At 35.7% G+C, this 22,993-nt stretch overlaps 1 protein-coding gene across 1 annotated transcript in view; it reads left to right on the top strand.

Annotated features, from left to right (window-relative positions):
• Positions 1 to 22,993, top strand: part of STXBP4 (syntaxin binding protein 4) — a 191,439-nt gene that overhangs the window by 18,487 nt on the left and 149,959 nt on the right. The window contains exons 2-8 of the mRNA XM_030828589.1: positions 1,062 to 1,139; positions 1,591 to 1,715; positions 5,958 to 6,090; positions 14,696 to 14,802; positions 14,983 to 15,193; positions 16,168 to 16,243; positions 22,886 to 22,977. Of these exons, the coding sequence (XP_030684449.1) occupies positions 1,669 to 1,715; positions 5,958 to 6,090; positions 14,696 to 14,802; positions 14,983 to 15,193; positions 16,168 to 16,243; positions 22,886 to 22,977 (666 nt within the window). The 5' untranslated portion in view covers positions 1,062 to 1,139; positions 1,591 to 1,668. The remainder of the gene's footprint in view (positions 1 to 1,061; positions 1,140 to 1,590; positions 1,716 to 5,957; positions 6,091 to 14,695; positions 14,803 to 14,982; positions 15,194 to 16,167; positions 16,244 to 22,885; positions 22,978 to 22,993) is intronic.

Genomic DNA, 22,993 nt, shown 5'->3' on the forward strand with positions numbered 1-22,993 from the left:
GAGACGAGGTTTCACCGTGTTAGCCAGGATGGTCTCGATCTCCTGACCTCGTGATCCACCCACCTCGGCCTCCCGAAGTACTAGGATTACAGGCGTGAACCACCGCACCCGGCCAGTTTCTTTGGGATTCTTTAAGATACGTTCCTCCTGCACCTGTTTCCTAGGCCAGAATTTTGTTGTGAATCAGTTGCTGATGTGCTGATGTATTGATTCTCCTCAGCTTTTCAAAGGATATCACCTTTCTTTACCTTAGTATGCCATACAAATATTACCATTATGTGTGTGCTCAGACTTAAAAAATGTTTAAGAAGCTCTGCCCTAAATTTCAGCTTCTTCACCCCTCTTTTACCAATTATCACCCAACCATCTATTTTTTATCTTTTAAAAACTTGTTCAAAATTTTCATCCAATGGCTCTTTTCCCATTTACTCTTCAGCATTCTGAGTTTATACTGTTTGTAAGTCTTTACCCTAAGACTCTTGGGAGGGAAAGAATATATGTACCAAGGTCAAGATGCCATTTTTAACTGAAAATCGGGTTTTTTAAAAGTTTAACTTTATTAAGCTATAATTGATTTACAACAAACAGCAGATATTTAAAGTGAGACAGTTTGTTACATTTGACGTATATCCATTTGTGAAATCATCACCACAATCAAGGCACCTATGTACCTCTGTAGAAACTGAGGCTTGGAGAAGCCCAAAATTTCAAATGAGAACCCAGGCCTATCAGATCTCAAGGTCCACCCTGTAGAATATAACCTGAGTTCTAGTTAGGAGAAGAAAACAACAACAACAACAACAAAAACACTATTTTTCATTTGTGAGGGAAAACCACACAATCTCTGAATCTAGCTCCTCATTTCTTCAGGAAGAGAGTTGTACTAAATGATCCTAGTGTCTTTTTCAACTTTAAATTCGTTTGCTTCATTCATTGTTCTTAATAAAAGGTGGTAAGTCTCTGTTCAAATACAGTTTGTTTTAATTAAATGAAACCACTATTCCTAATTTTCACAGTGGAACAATATAAGACATTGAAAGCATATTTTTTTCTCTTCATAGGAAAGCCATTTAAGAAGTTCCTGGAATAATATTAGTCAGAGTAATATAGGATCTGCAGGAAGTGCCTCAAGATAGTTGGTAAGATAATAAGAATTTAGTTTTTTTCAAATGCATTGCACAATTATTTTTCTGACTATAAGCTTCATAGCCTTGTACTCACTGGAGACATTTTCCTCAATCTTTAACTATTACGTGATTTTTAAGCTTACCAAGGGTAGAAGTTGTAATAGTTACCTAAAGCTTAGCTGTATGTTCACTTTTGCCAGAGAATGAAGATGTTATATAGATATGGATATTCATAATGATATAGACATAGACTTATCTATCTAATGAGCTGTCTTTACACTTCTCGGATGTTATTGTCAATGACCAAAATGCCGTAACTCAAAATACATACAATACATCTAACATCTATACACAGGCTTATATTATTTATGTGCCAAGTGTATATAATGTTTTTATGAACAGTTGGAATCAAATTTGGCAGTTCTAAGACCTGACAATTTATTTTCTACTTCTTCAATCCTAGGAAAAGAAGAATTTCTAGACTCTTCATCAAGATCTTCATTTATACAGCTGTTAAATCCAAGGCTACTTTGGTGAAAGCATGAATAAAAATACATCTACTGTAGTATCATCCAGTCTACTTGAAAAGTAATTTTTAAATTTAATATGTTTTGAAATATAGTTTGAAATATGTAAACTATTAATGAACATTTGATTAAAAGTTTTTTTACATCTAGCTCTCTAATGTGGTCTACGATAGCAGTAATGAGTAGTGAGTAAAGTAATACATTGAATTACCTTTCAGTGTAAATCAGTGTATAGAAGAAAATCTGCATTCTCTTTAAAGTCATTTGTATAGGCACGGTAGGGCATGCCTGTAGTCCCAGCTGCTCCAGAGACTAGGACAGGAGGATAGCCTGAGGTTGGGAGTTTGAGGCTGTAGTATGCTGTGATTGCACCTGTTAATAGCCACTGCACTCCAGCTTGGGCAACATAGCAAAACTCTGTCTCTAAAAATAATAAAAAATAGACAATTGTCAAATACATTTTTAAAAACTCTTTTGTGAGATTTCTTTTTTAAATTTTGATTTTTAATATCTAGAATATTTTATAATTCCGTTAAAAAATTTGATAATATATAGATTAACTCTTGCTGACTAACAAACCACCCTAAAGTCCCTTAAAACAATAAGCATTTATTCTTTCTCATGATTGAGTGGGTTGGTTGAGCAGTTCTGCTCTATACCAGATAATGTAGGATGGCCTCATTTACATCTTGTGAGGCCTCAGCTAGGAAGGTTGAATGGCAGAGGTCTCTTTAGAACTGGTCTATCATTCTTCAGGAGGCTGGCTCAAGCTTTTCGCATGGTAGCAGAAGCACAGGTGTTTTCCAAATATCCAGTTTCCTCACATTTGCTGGTATCCCATTGGCCAAAGCAATTTAAATAGCCAAATGAAAATTCAAGGAGTGGAGATACAGACTTTGCTTTTAGTGAAAGGAAGCAGTAAAGTCACATTACCAAGATGCATGCAGACAAGAATGGGAGGAATTGGTGGCCATTTTGTAAACGTAAAACATACCTTTAACAAGGTATATTAAAAAAAATCTTGCTGTTATTCTAGTCTTCACTGTGTGCCCTCCTTCCCTCTATAAAAAGTTGTTTTTATTCTTGGTCCTTTTGTAGTGCTTCTTTTTGCTTAAGCCAATGCATATATATAAAAATAAATATACACATATATATGTACACATGATAATTATATATATTTGGATTCCACTCCCCAGAATATTCTTAAGTAAAAGGTATCATGTATACTGTTTTGACCTTGCCTTTTTGTTTTAATGTATATCCTGGTGATCCCTTCATAACAGTTTATAAAAATCTTCCTTGTTTTTTGTTGTAACTGCATAATATTCTATTGTGTGGATGTACCATAGTTTATTCAGCCAGTACATTATGGATGGGCATTTGTATTATTTGCAATGTCTGGTGAATACAAATTATGCCAAAATGAATAACCTAGCATGTAAGTCATTTTCTATTTTTTGCCAGAGTATTTTGGGATAGATTCCTAGAAATGGGATTGCTGGATCAGAGGGTCTTTTTTTGTTAGAGGTTACCAATTTATCTCTTTAGAAGTTGTACCATTTTGCATTCCCACCAGCGGTGTGCAAAAATGCCTCTTTTCCCACAGCTTTGTCATCAGAGTATGTTGTTGAAGTTTTAAGTTTTTATTGGTCTGGTAGGTGAGTAGTAGTATCTCTGCAGTTTTAACTTGTAATTCTCTTATTATGAGTAAAGTTGAGCAGAACTATTTTTGATACTTAATAGGAAAGAAAGAGTATATAATCTAAAATTTTAATAATAGAAGAGTTTTAAAATAAGGTCCTAGTCGTGTATGTAAATTTTATGCTGCTATGAACATATAAATTTATGTTTAAGAAGAACTTTTAACCACATAGACATTGCTTTTAATAATTCTGGGTAAGAAAAAAAACAAGATCTAAAATGGTTTAAGTAGTATGATAGCAATTCAGAAAATATACGGATATTAATTCAGAAAATATATGGATAGATTTATAGAGAAAACATATTAGCAGCAATAAACTGCTGTGTTAATAATACTTTGTTGGGATTAGAAAAGTAAGATCCTGTGCTGAAACAATAATATATGCTGAGATTGTTTGTGCTCCCACTGAAGGACATTCACATTTTGGAGGGTTTAAGAGTTAGTGGAGAGATCTAATAAGGTAGCTTACTTCCCTTTCTTACCTTATCTTTCATTTCTAGGCTTTACTCGTTTATGTTTTTGCAATCTACTATCCTGTAAAGAAGGGGTTTATTGGCCAGGGGCGGTGCCTCATGCCTGTAATCCCAGCACTTTGGGAGGCCGAGGCAGGCGGATCACTTGAGGTCAGGAGTTGGAGACCAGCCTGGCCAACGTAGTGAAACCCTGTCTCTACCAAAAATACTCAAAATTAGCTGGGTGTGGTAGCACGTGCCTGTAATCCCAGCTATTCAGGAGGCTGAGGTGGGAGAGTCGCTTAACCTGGGAGGCAGAGGTTGCAGTAAGCTGAGATCATGCCACTGCACTCCAGCCGGGACAGAGCGAGACTCCGTCTCAAAAAAAAGAAAAAAAAGAATGAATTTAGGGTGCATTTTGGACCCTTGGACCCTGTCCTCTCTGCCTTTTTTCTAGCTGATTGACTATTGCCCTAGAAACCAGATAGGCCTTCCCAAATTAGAGCTGAATTCAGTATACCTGTAATACAGCTCTAAATGATGTTATACGTGGAGAGCAAAATATTCAACAATGGAGTTCTATGTGCTTTTTAAAAAAATTTCTCTCTTCTTTTTAGAAATTATCTTTTCGAATGCAACAGTTTTCTTAAAGATATTCTTAGAGTTTCTACGGCAGAAGCTAAGAAAGCTTTTTCTAAAAACTATAATCATGTAAGATATGAAGTAACTCTTTTTTTAATAGTAGTTTCAGTTATTCGATGTATTTGAAGATAGCTGGAAGTCCTATATTCAACAATGGCTCTAACACAACAACAAAGTAGATTACATATCACATTTTGCCTCTGAAGTAAGACTGACTGGGCTCACACTTGGGCCATCAAGTTAACCTATCTGAATTTTGGGTCTTTTAAAAAAATAAGGGTAAGAATCTTAAGGATTTGTAGATATTAAATTAGATGTCATTATTTAGGTATTGTTTAGCACAGTACCCAGTATTATTAAACAGGCAGCCCTAAATCTTATTTCAAACTTAATTCAAGTTTTGTTTGACCAGTAAAAGTCTCTGGTCTGACCCAGGTATTCAGAAATGCAACTTGGATATCCCTTTTGCAGGATGTTTTGTACAGTCCCTTCTTTTCAAATGGCATTGCTTTTATGTCTGACAGAAATTACAGTTGAAACAAGTACTTTTTACCAAGAAAATATTCTTTCTAAATTAAAAAGATAAATTTTGAGATTCAAATGGAAGTCGTATTTACTTTGCTTTAAATGGCCACAGACATGTCTTTTAAAGCTACTTAAAATATTTAGTTTTGGAATTCTTCAAGTAGTCTAATAACCAGGTAAAAGCAAATATTTTCCATCACCTTTAATAAATTTTTGTTCTACTTCAAAGAAATAAGCATTATCATTGTAAATTCTTTTGTGTTTTGGATGTTTTATAGGGGAAATCAAAAGTATAGGCAAGCAAACTCATTTAATTGCTGTTATGTCACCATACTTTTTAAAAATGTCGTTGCTAGTAAGTACTAAGTATTTTGGGTTGTCTAGATCAGGGGTCCCTAATCCCTGGGCCGCAGACTGGTAGTGGTCCTTAGTCTGTTAGCAATCAGGAGACACAGCAGGAGGTGGGTCTAAGGCAAGCGAGCATTACTGCCTGAGGTCTGCCTCCTGTCAGATCAGTGGCGGCATTCAATTCTCATAGGATCACGAACCCTATTGTGAACTGTGCATGGGAGGGAATCTAGCTTGCATGCTCCTTTTGAGAATCTAGTGGCTGATGATCTGTCACTGTCTCCCCTCACCCCCAGATGGGACTGTCTAGTTGCAGGAAAACAAGCTCAGGGCTCCCCCTGATTCTACATTATTGTGAGTTGTATAATTATTTTATTATATATTACAATGTAATAATAAAGTGCACAATAAATGTAGTGCATTTGAATCATCCCGAAACCATCACCCCTCTGCACTCCCATCCCCTCTCCACCCCCCATGGAAAAATTGTCTTCCATGAAACAAGTCCCTGGTGCCAAAAAAGGTGAGGGGTCGCTGGTCTAGATCTCAGATTTTGATTTAATAAGTAGTTTAAAGAAAAAAATAGGTACAGATCTCTAGACTAACCTGTGTGTGCTAATTTACTTTATCTTAGGGATCCTGCCTTTCAGATGATTACCATTACCAAGGAAACAGGCCTTGGCCTGAAGATACTAGGAGGAATTAACCGGAATGAAGGCCCATTGGTATATATTCAGGAAATTATTCCTGGAGGAGACTGTTATAAGGTAAAAATATGTCCCATGCCCACCAAAAATACAAACAAAAAGACCCACCAGTGGTGAAGTTTATTTTTCTTCATTAGTGAATTTATATCCACTGTGACCATACCTCAGTGAAAAATACAAAGGAATTAGAAGATAAGACTATTGCCCTCAAGGAACTTTAAACCAAGAAATAAATAGATTCTTCTATAAAAATAATAGATATTTCTGACTGTAAGATAAGGTTATTATTTTTAAATTACATGCTGTTCAACTTTTATCCTGTATCTGATTGAGAGAAATTATATTTGATGACTTGTTATCTTTCTACTACTTTGAGTTTTTATTAAGTTGGATCAGTAGAACTTTAATTACATTCATTTAGCCTCTACTAAATGTAAAACAAAACAAACAGCAAACAAAATCTAATTTCTGAATTCACAGTTCTTGTTGAGCTAATGAGTTTTATCACTCATTAAAACCAGAAAATGTCTTCTTTTAGGAATTAGAAAGTCTTACTCTCCTCTTCAGTGTAAGAAATACATAATGACCTCCCTTTCACTTTGGTTGGTAGGAAGCTCAGACCCAAATTTGAAGGACAACCCCAGCAATTTAACAAACTGGTTACTATATTTGAATTCTCATTCTTCTTGGATTTCATTTGCTATTTCTGTTTTACTAAAGTGATTATGTGTCGTTTTTTGAAAATTGCCTCCATTTGATTTTGGAGAGATATCAAAGAATTTAATACAATTATATTAATAATTAAGAATTAATAAAATTAATAAAAAATATTCTCCATTTGATTGCCTCCATTTGATTTTGGAGAGATATCAGATATAAAGAATTTAATAAAACTATATAATTAAGAATTAATACAATTAATATAATATTCTATTAATATCAAGCTATATAGCATGAGAAAGGATCTTCTTATTTTGTTCTTGTTTGGTTAAATAAATAGTCCTACTACTTTTACCGACTGCCCATATCCCTCCCCCACCACTGCAAACACTTGTTTACCAAGCAGTTTATCTTTTCAACTGGATTTTTTTGTCTTGTTAGGGAAAAATTCCGTTTTACCAATAACTTTCAAAATAGTTGTAGTACTTTCAATTGTTTTACTTGTTCAGATAATAAGGCATCTTTTAAATATACTTTCTGAGTTCTAAGTGTTATAGAGGCCAGGCATGGTGGCTAATGCCTGTAATCCTAGCTTTGGGGAGGCAGAGGCAGGAAGATTGCTTGAGCTCAGGAGTTTGAGACCAGCCTGGGCAACGTAGAGAGACTTGAGCTCTATTAAAAATTTTAAAAAATCAGCCGGGCGTGGTGGTGCATGCCAGTAGTCCCAGGTACTTGGAGGCTGAGGTGGGAGTATTGCCTGAGCCCCGAAGATCAAGAGCAGTGAGGCATGATCGTGCCACTGCACTCCAGCCTGGATGACAGAGCAAGACCCTGTCTCAAAAAAAAAAAAAGTATTATTTAATAAGTTTATTGGCATAAATTTTTGGCTATTAAATTTAAATTATTAAATATTTAAAAGCTAAATTTAAACAAATTCAAACAAACAAAAAAATGAATTTTGTCTTCCAAGAATTGAGGTGTTACTTTAGCGTTAAAGCTGAGAGGTGTGTGTGTGTGTGTGTGTGTGTGTGTGTGTGTTCAATATAGCTAAGGCATTTCTTAAACTATACTTGATATAATGCAGTAGTAGATCAAGGTACCTAACAAGTGATAAGAATTTGCTTTCTTTTTTTTTTTTTTTTTGAGACAGAGTCTCACTCTGTCACCCAGGCTGGAGTGCAGTGGCACAATCTCGGCTCACTGCAACCTCCACCTCCCAGGTTCAAGTGATTCTCCCACCTCTCAGCTTGCCTAGTAGCTGGGATTACAGGTGTGTGCCAACACACCTAACTAATTTTTGTATTTTTAGTAGAGACAGAGTTTCACCATGTTGGCCAGGCTAGTCTCGAACTCCCGACCTCAGGTGATCCACCCGCCTCAGCCTCCCAAAGTGCTGGGATTACAGGCGTGAGCTACCGCGCCTGACCTAAGAATTTGCTTTTAAGACAAGCATCAATTTGTGCTTGTTACGATGAAAACTATTTGGAGTTAGAGTAATAAATTGATAGCAGTGGTGCTGAATGACTCTTTATCTTCTGTCAGTGATAGCAGATTAAGAAATTATTTTTGTGATATCTACTTTTTCTTATTAGAATTTCATTGAAGTATTAAAAGGCAAAATTTTCTCATTGACTATATTCTCTACTTACCACTAGAGGGCAGCACAGAGCTATTAATGTTCTTCCTACCGGGTCATATCTGACCAAAAACAGGCAACATAGAAAAAGGTGTAGGAGGCCGGGCACGGTGGCTCGCGCCTGTAATGCCAGCACTTTGGGAGGCCGAGGCGGGCAGATCACGAGGTCAGGAGATCGAGACCATCCTGGCTAACACGGTGAAACCCCGTCTCTACTAAAAATACAAAAAATTAGCTGGGTGTGGTGGTGGGCGCCTGTAGTCCCAGCTACTGGGAGGCTGAGGTAGGAGAGTGGCGTGAACCCGGGAGGCGGAGCCTGCAGTGAGCCGAGATCGCGCCACTGCACTCCAGCATGGGTGACAGCGAGACTTCGTCTCAAAAAAAAAAAAAAAAAAGAAAAGAAAAAGGTGTAGAAGAAGAGGACCAGGGGCGATGGCTCATGCCTGTAATTCCAGCACTTTTGGAGGCCCAGGCGGGAGGATCCCTTGGGCCCAGGAGTTCCAGGTTGCACTGAGCTATGATTGCATCACTACACTCCAGCCTGGGCAACAGAGCCTCTCTAAAAAATAAAAAAATGTATAGAAGAAGTAATTTTCTAGTGCTTACATTATTTTTAAATATTTTCTCAAGATGGAGAGCTCTATGCATATGCATATTTATTCTTCAAATACAAAATTGATATAACTTTATTTTACAACAATGTGTTAATGCATTTACTATATTCTAAATACTGTTTTAACATGTTAATAAATTTCTAGTCTGCACAAAATTTCTACATAGTAGAATCTGTGGAATAGGAAACAAATTCATGAGGTTATCTTAATGAAGTTGCTGAACTGAGTAGTTGTTAATATTTTTTAAATGCATATGAATGCTTTAGCTTTCTGTAGTTTTGTTTTAACATTATAATGTTTCATAATTAACAATATAGGCTATCTCAAGCTTATAGCTAGATTATATTTCATTTATATTTTCAAATCTTCCAAACTGTAAGGGAGTTATTGGAACGCAGAAGAAATTTTCTTTAATTATTCATGGTTTGACACCACCCCCCCCAAATGTTTTCCTCCTGGAAAATATGAGAATAAAATACTGGTTTAGTAGAAGCAAAATAGTATGTTTCTTTGAAAAACATATCCAGAGTTCAAATATGGGATATTATGAATACATCTTTTCAGTTCAAGCAGAACCAAGATTCCCTCAGCTCTAAGAGCTAGAGGCACCCTATAAATTGAGAACAACTGTATAAATTGCTAAAGTTAAGGAAATAAGAGAGCTCCAAGGCCCTTTCACCCTGTCAGCTAGCCCCATATCTATCTGGGGTCAATCCTAGACCCTTTTTCTGGCCTAGACACTCCTTTAAGCTTCATACCCATATTCAGTTCCCTGATCAACATTTTTACTTGGACCTCTTAAAGGTATCTCAAACTCAACATTTCTGAAGCAGAACTCATGACATTTACATCACACCATATTCTGCTCAACTCTCCCCAAACAGAGTCTCTTCCAATTTACCTAGTCTTGGTGAATGAGAGCTTCCAGCTACACAAAGTCAGAAAATTTAACAGCTTCCTATTTCCACTCCCATAACACTATTCAATTCATTAACACATACCATTGACTTTTTTACTCTCTAAATATCTCTTGAAGCCATCAGTCTTCTTGATCTTTATTCTCATCACTGGAGCTTAAATTGTCATCAGTTTTGAATCAGCCCTTTCAGTAGCATCATTTGTTCTTATGCACCATACCTATTTCCCTCCCAACTTATGTCTTACTAATATTTGGTTGCATACAAGTTTCCATATAGTGTGGCTTCTGCCCTGTCCTTCTCTGGCTCTCTATCACTATGCTTCCAGAGTAGCATTTTCTCAGTTCCTGGAAGGGCCCTTTTCTTTTTTTTTTTTTTTCCCATCTCGTGTGCTGTTCCCTTAGTCAGGAAACAACACTCCATTTCCTTTCCCCCATTATTTCCAGTTATCAATTCAAAGACTGCTGCCTAAGGGTTGTGTTGCCTGCTTTCCCCCAGTCTAGGCTAGGTTTTATTTTTTTCTATATATGCTCCTAAATCCCATTCCTTTCCTTTGTGTCACCTATCTCAGTTTGCAATGATATATTTATATTTATGATTGTTTAATCAACTCTGCCTGAACCACAAGACAGTATGTTTCTTAAGGGCAAGGATGCTATCTGATTTTATTCACAGTAATATTGTTAGTCCCCAGTGTGGTTCCTGACACATACATACTTGCTCAATTTAAATTTATGAATGAACGGTCCCGTAGTCATTTTGTCATGTTTCTGAGGATTACTGATCTGCTTATTTACCCTTCCACTGGCACCATTTGGGCTCCACACCAAGGTACTTCCTCCTTAGGCCTTTGTGTCAGATTTCCGACAACACTTTAAAGTTCTCAAATGTTCATTTTTCTTTCTTTCTTTTGTTGCTGGTAATATAGGGAGAGCAGACAGAAATCAAAATCCTCTCTTCAAATCTGATAGTATATTTCATATTTTCTTCAGTTGGTTCTAAGACATATATTAAAACGTACACATATAAGCTATGCATGCACACACACACACATCTATATAACATGCATATATCAGTATGTAATATACTTATGAGTGTGTGTATAGATGTATTTTTTCCTCTTCTATCTCTGAAATTATAGGTCTCACAATCAATGTCGTCATGTAATTTGTGGCATTGAAGTAGGACATATTTGACTTTCAGAGGAAATCTGTTTTCATGCTGAGCATTGCACTGGAACCAGGGCTAAGGCTTTTAGATAAATAGCAGGATCAGGCCTCTGGATGGCAAACTATGAAGAAACCAGTCCCACTGGTGGGAGCTGAAGAAGTAGCAGCCAAGATGGTTTGCTTTGCAGTGTCACTCTCTTTATTCCTTTGCCATTATTATTTCTGTCATAGCTACCCTAATTTCCTCAGACTGTTTCCTAGCCCCCTTTAACCTATTGTGGACTTACTATGTACCTAGCGCTGTGCCAGGGAAATAACCATGAAAAGGACAGAGTTCTAGTTATGCCTAACTGAAAGAATCAGTGATTCTGGCCCACTAAAATAATCATTGCCCCTAGATGTGAGTTGCTGATTTAGTATATTTTAATGCAAGGGCAGGGAAAAGCGGATATGTAAACATAAGGACCATACGAAGTAAGTGCAATCCTTTAGGTAAGTAAAAGTGCTTTTTGAGCAAAAAGACACAACTAAGTAAATCCTGGGGAACTAGAGAAAACTTGCAGCAGAGATAGTGTTTGAATTGGGCTGTGAAGTTTAAGTCAGAGTTTATCGCAGAGAAGTGGCAGGAATTCATATGTGTAAAAACATTGAGGTTCGAAAGACCATGGCTGGTTTGAGGCACATTCTCTGAGAGTAGAATGAAGAATATGCTGGTGTGGAAGGTGGATGGTGAAGCTAGAAAAAGTAAGTTGCAGTAAATTTGTTGTGCTGGGTGTGGGATGTTGAGAAGTTTCAACTTTTCCTACCAGTTGGCAGCCATCAAAGGTTCTCAATCTAATGAGTAATATAATTAAATTTGCTATCAGTATGAAAATTGTCTACAACAGATATGGAAGTCTCATTCACCTCATCTTATTTAACACCTATAATGTGCTATAATTTACATATGTTACTTAATTCTTATAGCAACCTTGTGTTACATATATTTATCCCCATTCTACAGCTAAGAAAATAGAGTTTCATAAAAGCTAAACAACTTGCCTCAGTTCACAGTAATAACTGGAGTTAAAAGAAGGTTACCATCAGTCTACATCTTGTAAAAGTATAGGAAAGGAATCTTAAGGCTTACAGAAGGACTGTTCCTTAGTATTAGGTATAATGAGTTTGTTAAGTCAGAATTAGGCTGTATAGATGGTTTCTGATAATATTGAAATGTATTATTTAGAAAACTATATACCAAAGTCAATATAGAAATGAATAGTACTAGTCGTTTTTAACAGAAGTGTTTATGTGGTCAGGAATATATTATTATTTCAACATCTACATGAATGTCAATGTGAAAGAATTCAGATCTGAAGTTCAACATAAGAAAGTGCTTGGCACATTGCCTCCCATGTCAGGTAGTTGCTCTGTAACTGCTGAATTGGAATCTAGACTGTGTGGAGGAGGTCTCAACATATCTCTGAAGTTAGTATCTTCACATATACATTAATCCAGCTGGGGCAGAATGCACTCGAATGCCAGACTTACAAAAATAGCTTTGTTTTCATTTGCAGGTTCTGACTTTTAAACAGGTTCAGAAATTCACATGATCAGCTAAGATCTTATTCTAGGAGGCAAAGAAAGAAACTAACTGCTATGAATACTTTTTAGAAAGAAAAAATATGTAAACACCAGAAGTCATAGTCAGAAGGCATTCTTCTTCTTCTCTTCTCTGACTCTCTTCCTGCCAGAAAATGCAGCTTCTATACATCAGTGTACTTTAATACAAGATGGGTTAAATTGCCTTCATGTGAACTTTTTCTCTGTGCTAACACTGCATGTTATGTTGTCTGACTTTGCTAACTATATTTAATCACATATTTACATAAAATCAAAATTTGTTTTCAAATTATATATATAAAATATAAATATATATAATATAAAAAATATATATATATATATATATTTTTTTTTTTAGACAGATTTTCGCTTTGTTGCCCAGGCTGGAGAGCAGTGGCGCAATCATGACCTTGACCTCCTGGGCTCAAGTGATCCTCCCACTTTAGCCTCCTGAGTAACTGAGACTACAGACATGTGCCAGCTATTATTTTTTTTTTTGAAAGATGGGGTCTAACTATGTTGCCCAGGCTGGTCTCGAACTCCTGGGCTCAAGCAATCTTTCTTCCTCAGCCTCTCAAAGTGTTGGGTGTACAGACGTGAGCCACCGTGCCTGGCTTATATATTTTTAAAAATTAAGTTGACTCTTTTGGCTTAAGTATTTTAAATAATGCTTACATTTCAGTAGGATAGGGTCATTACGCATCTAGATTATATAGTCTTTTACACAATATTTGAGATATGTTTCTATAAAATCCTTTCATGAAAGTTTCATGTCAATTTTGTTGTTTTTCTATGTATTCTTTAGTCAGTGAAAGAGATAGTACTTCATGTCTTTTTAAAAAATAATAATACCTATTGTTATTTAGGAGTAAAATAACTGTGAATCACCATTATTATAAATAATACAGCTTAGATCAAAGATCAGTATCCAAGGGATATATTTTAGTAGATAAGACTTTAAAGAAAGATGTTTTCTTGAATTTGTGGAAGTTACTTAAGTACTATCAAGGTGAAAATCTCCCTTTTTAACCATATAAGCTTTTTCTGTAGTTATAAAAATAATGGTTTCTACCACTGTACTAATTAATGATAAATAGGGAAATACCTTAAGAACTGTAAAAGAAGAAAGCTTATTTTTATTTTCTAGTTTGAATGAAAAGAAAAGACAAAAACTGGGAAACTTATCTGACAACCACATTAACTCTTGTTCCTGATATGCTCTGTCTTACTCAGTTAGGCTAGCTATGAGCAAGCCAGGCCTTAGCAAAGGCAACACCAGGCAGCCAGTTAGAATTGTCATTATTAGCAGGACGTGGCTAACAATATATGCACAGCCAGCTAGGCTTTAATCATAGGGGGATAGCAGGTCTAGTAAAAAAGATTATGCTGAAATATGGGTAGGATCAATATAATTAAAATCCTTGGCCAGGCGCAGTGGCTCACACCTGTAATCCCAGCACTTTGGGAGGCCAAGGTGGGAGGATTGCTTCAGCCCAGGAGTTTGAGACCAGCCTGGGCAATGTAATGAGACCTCATCTCTGCAAAAAATTTTGAAAATTTAATTTTTTTTTTTAAAAAAAGACCCTTGACTAAAGTTTTAAAAATCTCAATGTGGGATAAATCCACACACACATTGAACAGTTTGGTGGGAGGACATATGTAGGAATGCAGAGAAAATAAAATAAATGAGTTTTGTATTCTGAAATATCCCACAGTTATTTGGCCCACTTTATCACAGAGTCAGAGCTTTATCAGCCCCATAATGCTCAGTTTTTAAAACAGGTCCCTTTTCCTGGTATACTGGCCTATGTCCTACCTACCATATTAAGAATTCTTTAGCATGTAAATTTATTCATGCAATACATGAACCATTCCATTTTACTCATATATATGTTACCAAACCAGACTTTAATCAAGACGTTTTGCTACTGAGGTTGTCTAAGATTTTACGTTTTACTCTTTTTGAAGGCATTCTTCATGAAAACTTTTCATTGCTTTAATTACATCAATTATTTTTTTTTAAATACCTCATTAGTTCCTTTACTGTTCCTTAACTGTTTTTGTTAGGATGGTCGTTTGAAGCCAGGAGATCAACTTGTCTCAGTCAACAAGGAATCTATGATTGGTGTATCATTTGAAGAAGCAAAAAGCATAATTACCAGAGCCAAGTTGAGGTAACTATACCATCCATGAGAGAGAATGAGTCATTTAGGATGTCTCCTTGAAAGTAGTAATTTAAGATGTGTTAAGTACTTTATAAGAAATATTTTTTAATGACATTTGAAACACTATCTTGGATTTCAGTTGTACTATATTCATAGCATATCCATAAAGCGATTTCTTTTTAATACTAGGTTAGAATCTGCTTGGGAGATAGCATTCATAAGACAAAAATCTGACAACATTCAGCCAGAAAACCTGTCATGTACATCACTTATAGAAGCTTCAGGAGAATATGGACCTCAAGCCTCAACATTAAGTCTTTTTTCTTCTCCTCCTGAAATACTAATCCCAAAGACCTCCTCCACTCCCAAAACAAATAATGCCATTTTACCTTCTTGTGAGGTAAGTCAGGTAATCTTAAATTTCTCTGTATATGCACTCCATAAATCCCCTATACGTTTTTACATTGGTTATGTACATATAGAATTATTTCAGTAAAATTGTTAACAAATTGACATTTCTTTGAAAGATTTTTTTTCTTTTTTTCTATTTAAAATTTTTATGCTGTGTTTTCAATGAACATATTTTAAGTCAGCATGTCCTGTGTCCAGGAGCATGACTGGTTAGAAAATACCAGCATGACAAAATGGTTCCATAAAGATATGCCTAGATATCACTCAAAACTATGTTAAGAATGTCATATTTCGTTTCAGTTGGTTTAGTTATTTGCCATTTCTGTTCTCTGCTTGACTGAAGTCAGGCCATCTTCCTTTTTGTTCCTTAGCTTCTTCCCCACACAGTGAGGCTAATCCCAGGCATCCAGTCTAGGAGTGTATTGCTCCTTCATGTGCGCATGCTGTAGTTCACCCAAGTAGAATCGCACAAAATGGGGAATTTCTACATCAGAATTAACACAATCAATTACTAACTGCTATATTATCCTAACAAATTACAGTTACAGAATAAAGTGTGTATTATTTATATCTGTGTTAGCTGTAAAATAGGAAACTTAGGCTTTTAGTCAGTAGAATAAAATTCGTCAAAGGTAACTTCAGTCTCTGGTACATGCTGAACAGAGACAAAGTATAAGATTTTCTGTCAGCCCCTTATACTTTGTCACTTGGAGCTGTAATACTTTTAAAAGACAAGATGTGTGGCCTTATATTTTGTTATCCTTGGATGTGGTAGAGCTGAAAGCAATTGTTACCTTTAATTCTGAATTGCTTTGTTTGAAGATGCATACACCAAAATTTTAGAGGGTTCATATTTGAGGGATAATTACTTTAATCTCTGTAACCATTCTTTTTATGTTAACATGGGCTTCAAGTGACCTACTTTAGTAAATGACATTGCATATTCCTCATTTTCTTTCACAGACAAAAACTGGATACAACAAAACAGTACAGATTCCAATTACTTCAGAAAACAGTACTGTGGGTTTGTCTAATACAGGTAAATACACATTTAATTTCTATTTCCTGTTTTTTACTTCAATTCTCTCTCAATTAGGAGTATGTAATGTGACTTAAGACTTTGAAGAAGGGTGAATTATGTCTTTGTTCCTTCAGTGAATGAAAAAGTAAAAATAATGTCTTTCCGTTGGCCCCTGTTGAAGTATGACTTTTATTAGAAATTTCCCTGAACAAAGAGTTGAAGTTTCAAAAGATGCATTGTCATCACAGTGTTTATGAAGCTATAATAATTAACGAATTGTTTAAATCAAATAATGAAAAGTCTTCTATAAAGATCAAGATTAGGTTGCCGTGTCCTTTTAGTGCAATACTGATGAGGCATATTTAATACACCTTTCAGAAAACACATTATAGAAGGGAGCATACCTTAAGAAAAGAAATGTATCTTGTTTTTATGGAAGAAATCATATGGATATCAATCAGAAAGGATGTCAGTATTGTTAATTCATTATTATTGAGTCTTAATTACTGTAAAATGATTTACTGACTTTTTAAAACAATAAATCGTTAATTATCTAAGCCAAATGTAAAATAAGGATTTTTATTTGGCTGTAAGGTGCTTACAGGATCAATATGAAGAAAAAGTCCCCTGAAATTATCTCCAAAAGTTAAACACAACAGTGATAAAAAGACTAAACATAACTGAAAAACTAATTATATATGCCTAATTATAATGTAAATTTTTACCTGTATATTTTAATTTTGTTTTAATAGCATTATTTATATAAGAACTAAAAATAAGGAAGCATTAATTTAAATTAAATAGCTACCAATCTTTTTTTTGAGATGGATTCTTGCTCTGTCGAAGCTCCGCCTCCTGGGTTCACACCATTCTCCTGCCTCAGCCTCCCAAGTAGCTGGGACTACAGGCGCCCGCCACCATGCCCAGCTAATTTTTTGTACTTTTAGTAGAGATGGGGTTTCACCATGTTAGCCAGGATGGTCTCGATCTCCTGACCTCGTGATCTGCCTGCCTTGGCCCCCCAAAGTGCTGGGATTACAGGCGTAAGCCACCGCCCACGCCTGGCTCAATAGCTACCAATCTTTACAGGAGTTTATACTATATTCCACAGTAGTTTACTCTGATTTGGGGTGGTATTTACCAGTGGGTTAATAGCAATCTTAAGCCATGAGTTGTATTACCTTTTACTTAGATTTATTGACCCTTAGAAACTTTATAGCATTATTCCTCTTACATAATTAATTTCCAGTCTCTCCATGTACTGTATTTATTTTAAACTGGGAACCCTTATGAGAAGAAAAAGACAAATGAAACAGTCATGAGATGAGCATCAAAATTGCTAGATGATGGAAGTCAGAATCCTTTATTCCTTGATATTATAAAATATTAATAATTATATAACATGTTTTTAACTTTTAAAGTAATTGAACTATTCAATGCCTCTTTTAACCTTTTATTCAGTAAGGATTTACTATGTTATATGTGTCGAATACAGTACAACAGGAATTATGAAGAAATTAGGATATTTTCTGTGAGATACTTAATAGTATATTGTGAAATAAAACATAGAGCTAAAAATTCTAATTATTCAAATAAGGAAACATTCTAATTTATATGCATGCATTTGTTTATAGATGTGTGTGTATGTTTATTTTATCAAGCAGCTACTATTTGCAGTTTTTTGTGTTAATCGGAGCAGGATATGGGTGGTTTTGTTACTCTAAAAAGCATTCTGTCTTGTGGATGAATAACACATTTACACAAATTATGTAAAGACATGAACGAAGAGGCCTAAGAAAGGAAGTAGTGAGTGCTATGAGTATGGTATAAGGAAGGCACAGTGGTTTCCACCAGGCTCTGAATACAGACTCAGTGTTCAAGTTCTTGCTTTCATCTTATTAGCTCTGTAACCTTGAAATAGTTACAAGTTACATGGAGTTGTTATGAGGATTAAACAAGATTATGCATGTCAAGCACTTATATTGTAATTAGTGCATAGTATATGCTTACTAAATTTTCCTATTACTAATAATATGTAACCTACAGCTTAGAGTGTAGCTCAGATAATATTCTAGGTCATGTTTATAGAGCAGAAGGAAAAGCTTCCAATTCTTGATTCAATTTTATGTCCTCCCCTTGACCCCAAAAACTAGTATATAATAAGGAATCCATCACAATATGCAGAAATTAAGAAAAATTTCTTGGCAAAAGTCAGACATTAGCCAAATCTTGAAAAAAGTGGTAAACATCAATTGACAACTGAACACAGGAGATCGTTTCAAGTTAAGGAAGCACCACAAATAAAAGCATAGAACTAAGGATGAGCTAGATGTCAGATGACTCTTAAGAGGCAGGTGTGATTAGAGAAGAGATCTTGTTAACAATGAATAAACTCAGGTAAATTTACACCAGTCGCTATAAGAATAGTGGTAGATTTTGTAATAGAAAAATAAGTTAGTGAAAAATATATTTAAGTAAGTTATAGGTAAATATTAAAATACAATTAAGACAGAACATTTTTCTAGGGTAGAAAGTGCGTCAACTCAGTCTCATTTTCTTCTACATAAATGTAGTAGGCAAGATATTTCTGGGGAGTGGAAAAAAGGCAAAATCACCTCTAAATTATCTCTAGATAACTTATATACATTGTGATTTGCATATTATAAGTACCTAATTATAGATTGTTACAAATCAGAAATTAACCATCACTTCTAGATTTCTTCAGTTACCTGATACTAATTCAAAAAATATAAACGAATTTTAATGTTAACCTCAACAAAAGTAAATGTAATTAGATAGTTCTATTTCTGTTCTTATCTAATTTTAAAATCCACGTAATATTTAAATGTTTTCAAAAATAATGCTATTACAGAAATTTATTTCAAAATCCAGAGTTGTTTACTAGTGCTATATATAAGTTGAATAACACATGAGTTTGGAAGTGAGCTAACAATATACTAAAGACATTTCTAAGGATAGTAATAAACAATTGTTGCGGCCAGGTGCGGTGGCTCACATCTGTAATCCCAGCACTTTGGGAGGCTGAGACGGGCAGATCACTTGAGGTCAGGAGCTCGAGATCAGCCTGGACAACACAGTGAAACCCCGTCTCTACTAACAATAGAAAAAAAAAAAAATTAGCCAGGCAGAGTGGTGCATGCCTGAAGTCCCAGCTACTCGGGAGGCTGAGGCAGGAGAATTGCTTCCTTGAACCCAGGAGGCAGAGGTTGCAGTGAGCTGAGATTATGCCACTGCACTCCAGCCTGGGTGACATAGCAAGATGCCATCTCAAAAAAAAAGAAAAGAATTGTTGCATGAAGAAATACAGTCATTATTTTAACTTTACTAATAGCGCATAAAGCGTTAATTCCTTTAGACCAAGTCTTTTGAAACTGAAACAAAATAGTTATGGGGAAATATATCCATTCAGAGTTCATGGTATTAAGCAAATTGTATTGATCCTTTCCTTACAAAACATTCTTTTCTTCTGCTGCTACAAAGAGGACAGAACAGAAGATCCGAGATAGGCCAGGCATGGTAGCTAACGCCTATAATCTCAGCACTTTGGAAGGTCGAGATGGGAGGATCATTTGAGCCCAGGGATTCAGGACCAGCTTGGGCAACATTGTGAGACCCTGTCTCTACAAAAATTTAAAAATTAGCTGGGCATGGTGGCATACACCTGTGGTTCCAGCTACTTGGGAATCTGAGGTGGGAGGATCGCTTGAGCCCAGGAGGTCGAGGTTGCAGTGAGCTGTGTTCAGGCCACTGCACTCCAGCCTGGGAGACAGAGCAAGACCAAGACGCCGTCTCTGAAGAAAGGAGAAGGAGGAGGAAGGGGAGGGGAGGAGGAGGAGGCGGGAGAAGGAGGAGAAGGAGGAGGAACAGGGAGGAGGAGGAGGCGGGGAGGAGGAGGAGAAGGAGACGGAGGGAGAAGGAGAAGGAGAAGAAGCGGGGAGAAGGAGAAGGACAAGAAAGAGAGAGATCCAAGAGAATAATAAGCCATACTTAGAAAAACTCACTCCTCCAGAAAGGAGTAAATAAAGAGCTTGGAGCTGGGATAGAGAGATGTCATTGGCAGATGAGGAAAACTTCTATGAGGGGCTTTCAGGTAAAGTTACTCTGAATTGACAAAGTGTGCTGGAGTTATACACAGACCCTCTTAAGGTTTTAACTCAAAAGTAAAGGTCTAAGTTGTCTGGAAAAAACAAGATTTTGTTAAGCCCTGATTGCATATTGTTAAATGAAGGTTAGTATAATTTTACATTAAATCTCCTTATAATACAGTGTCTCTGTGTTGATATTAACAATACTGTATAAGTTTTCACAGTAGTTTTCTATGATATTGTTGATCTTCTAACTCCTATGAGGCAGTCTGGTTTATTCCCCCTACTTTATAGACAAGCAAACTGATTATGAGAGATGTTGAACACACTTAAGAACATTGGTCTGGAGTCACAAGAGATTAGACTCCTAACATTATAATGTACTAGCTATGTAACCTAGGCTAATTTCTTTACCTTTTCGTGCCTTGGTCTTTTATCTTTGGGATGGGAATAATAACACCTGTGGTCACTGTGGTCATTTTGAAGATTAATGAGCTTATATAGGTACATAGTTTACTGTTTAGATAGAAGTAAGCATAAATAGGAGCTTCTGTTCTTTTCACTGTTAGAGATAGCAAATTTTTATGCTTAGATGTAGGAAAACGTAAGTGAGAACACATTCCTCAGTGTGTCAATGTTGTAGGCGTTCCTGTCTCACCTTCTCTCATTCTCCTCTCTCCCCCTTGCTCTCCCCTCTGCAACTCTTCCAATCACTTAACACTTGAAATGAATAATTCAAGCCCAGGTTTAGTTTTTGAGACCATAATCAGGTTCACTTGGGTCCACCTAGTGTTAATGTGCCTTAATTGCAGGCCAAACACCAAGCTGGAAGTCATTGACAAGCTTCACATATCCAAACCTTAAAGGATGAAAAATAAAGTTATCTGCTGGTTGGTCTTCCATATCATTCCACTCCATGCTGATCTTTATACTACACTTTAGGTTTGGCACAGGATTTCTCTTAGGAGAGGAAAAAAATTATATGTATGTATATAAAAAAATTACATGTGTATGTGTGTATATATGTATATGTGTGTATATATATATGCATACCCATGTATGTATATGTGTATATATGTATATGTGTGTATATATACACTATATATTATTTTTAATCTCATAGCCAACAATTAGGTATCATGATTACAAAGGAGATTCACTTACTTTTATCAGAATTGTAAAAATTCTATTTAATACTAAAATCAGTCTTTTTCAAAGTTTAATTCCATTTGAAGCTAAAAGTCAGCCTCCATTTTTTTATGATCTTGACACCTATAAGCTATATTAAAGATTTTACATAGAATGTTAAGGATGTGTTAAAGGTTTAGAGGAAGACTATTTATTTTCATATGCACTTCTTATGTTCTTAAGAGAATGCAAATCATTTTGTACTTAGAGACAGATGCTCTGAGAAATTTTAAAAAATTAAAACACTGCATAAAGATGTGACATTTTCCAAAGATTTTTCTTCTTCCTCTTGTTTCTATGTAGAACTAGTAAAATATCATTTGAAAGTGTATTTAGAATAGTGGCAATTTAGATAGTAAGATCAACATGAATTACAGGAATGTGTTTTACAAACTTTGGCATATTAAAACATACAGTATTTCAAGTTCTGGTCTTTTGTAGCATCTTTTTTATTCATGCAATAGGGACAAAGGCTCGTTTAAATAATCAGGGTATGTTGAGAAGATGTAGGAAAATGGGTAAGAAGCGTATGACTTTTAGCTCTTGCAAATTCATTTATGCTACTTGAAATGTAACCTGTCTTTAAAATAAGAAATAAGATTTTTAGCTCAAAGTACAGAATCTATATTATACCTTATGTACAAACTTGAAATGACTTGCATTTATGGTTTTTTCCAGAGTACTTTCAGAATACACATCACAAAACACTTTTATCAGTTGAAAAAATACCAACATCTTTGAACAAAAAGACTTTTTATCTTTTTAAGGCATTGTGTGATGTAGTAGTGGTGGGATGTATGTTTGTCTTTTAAGTTAATATATCTGTGGGACTTCACAATGCATAATTGGCTACTCTTATATCTTAGGACTTAAGTGAAGCCAGCTTATATAAAAAATTTAGACTTAAAAAAATTATGAAAACTGGCCGGGTGTGGTGGCTCACTCCTGTAATCCTGGCAGTTTGGGAGGCTGAGGCAGGCAGATCACCTGAGGTCAGGAGTTCAAGACCAGCCTGGCCAACATAGTGAAACCCTGTCTCTAACTAAAAATACAAAAATTATCCAGGCATGGTGGCATGCACCTGTAGTCCCAGCTACTCGGGAGGCTGAGGCAGGAGAATCACTTGAACCTGGGAGGCAGACCTTGAGCCAAGATCGTGCCACTGCACTCCAGCCTGGGCAACAGAGTGAGACTCTGTCCCAAAAAAAAGAAAGAAAAAAGAAAAAATTATGGAAACAAAACTAAAAGCTGCTAACTGATTAGCTAGAATTATTTTTGAACAGCAGGAACTCAGAACATATCCTGTCAAATGAAAATTTCGATTCCAATTAAGTTCCCAATTAATGTGCACCCTGTTGTCTCTTAGATGTTGCTTCTGCCTGGACTGAAAATTATGGACTACAAGAAAAGATCTCCCTAAATCCCTCTGTTCGCTTTAAGGCAGAGAAACTGGAAATGGTAAATCCTTTAAATT

This window comes from Nomascus leucogenys, chromosome 14 (assembly GCF_006542625.1).
Source record: "Nomascus leucogenys isolate Asia chromosome 14, Asia_NLE_v1, whole genome shotgun sequence".
Classification (NCBI taxonomy): domain Eukaryota; kingdom Metazoa; phylum Chordata; class Mammalia; order Primates; family Hylobatidae; genus Nomascus; species Nomascus leucogenys.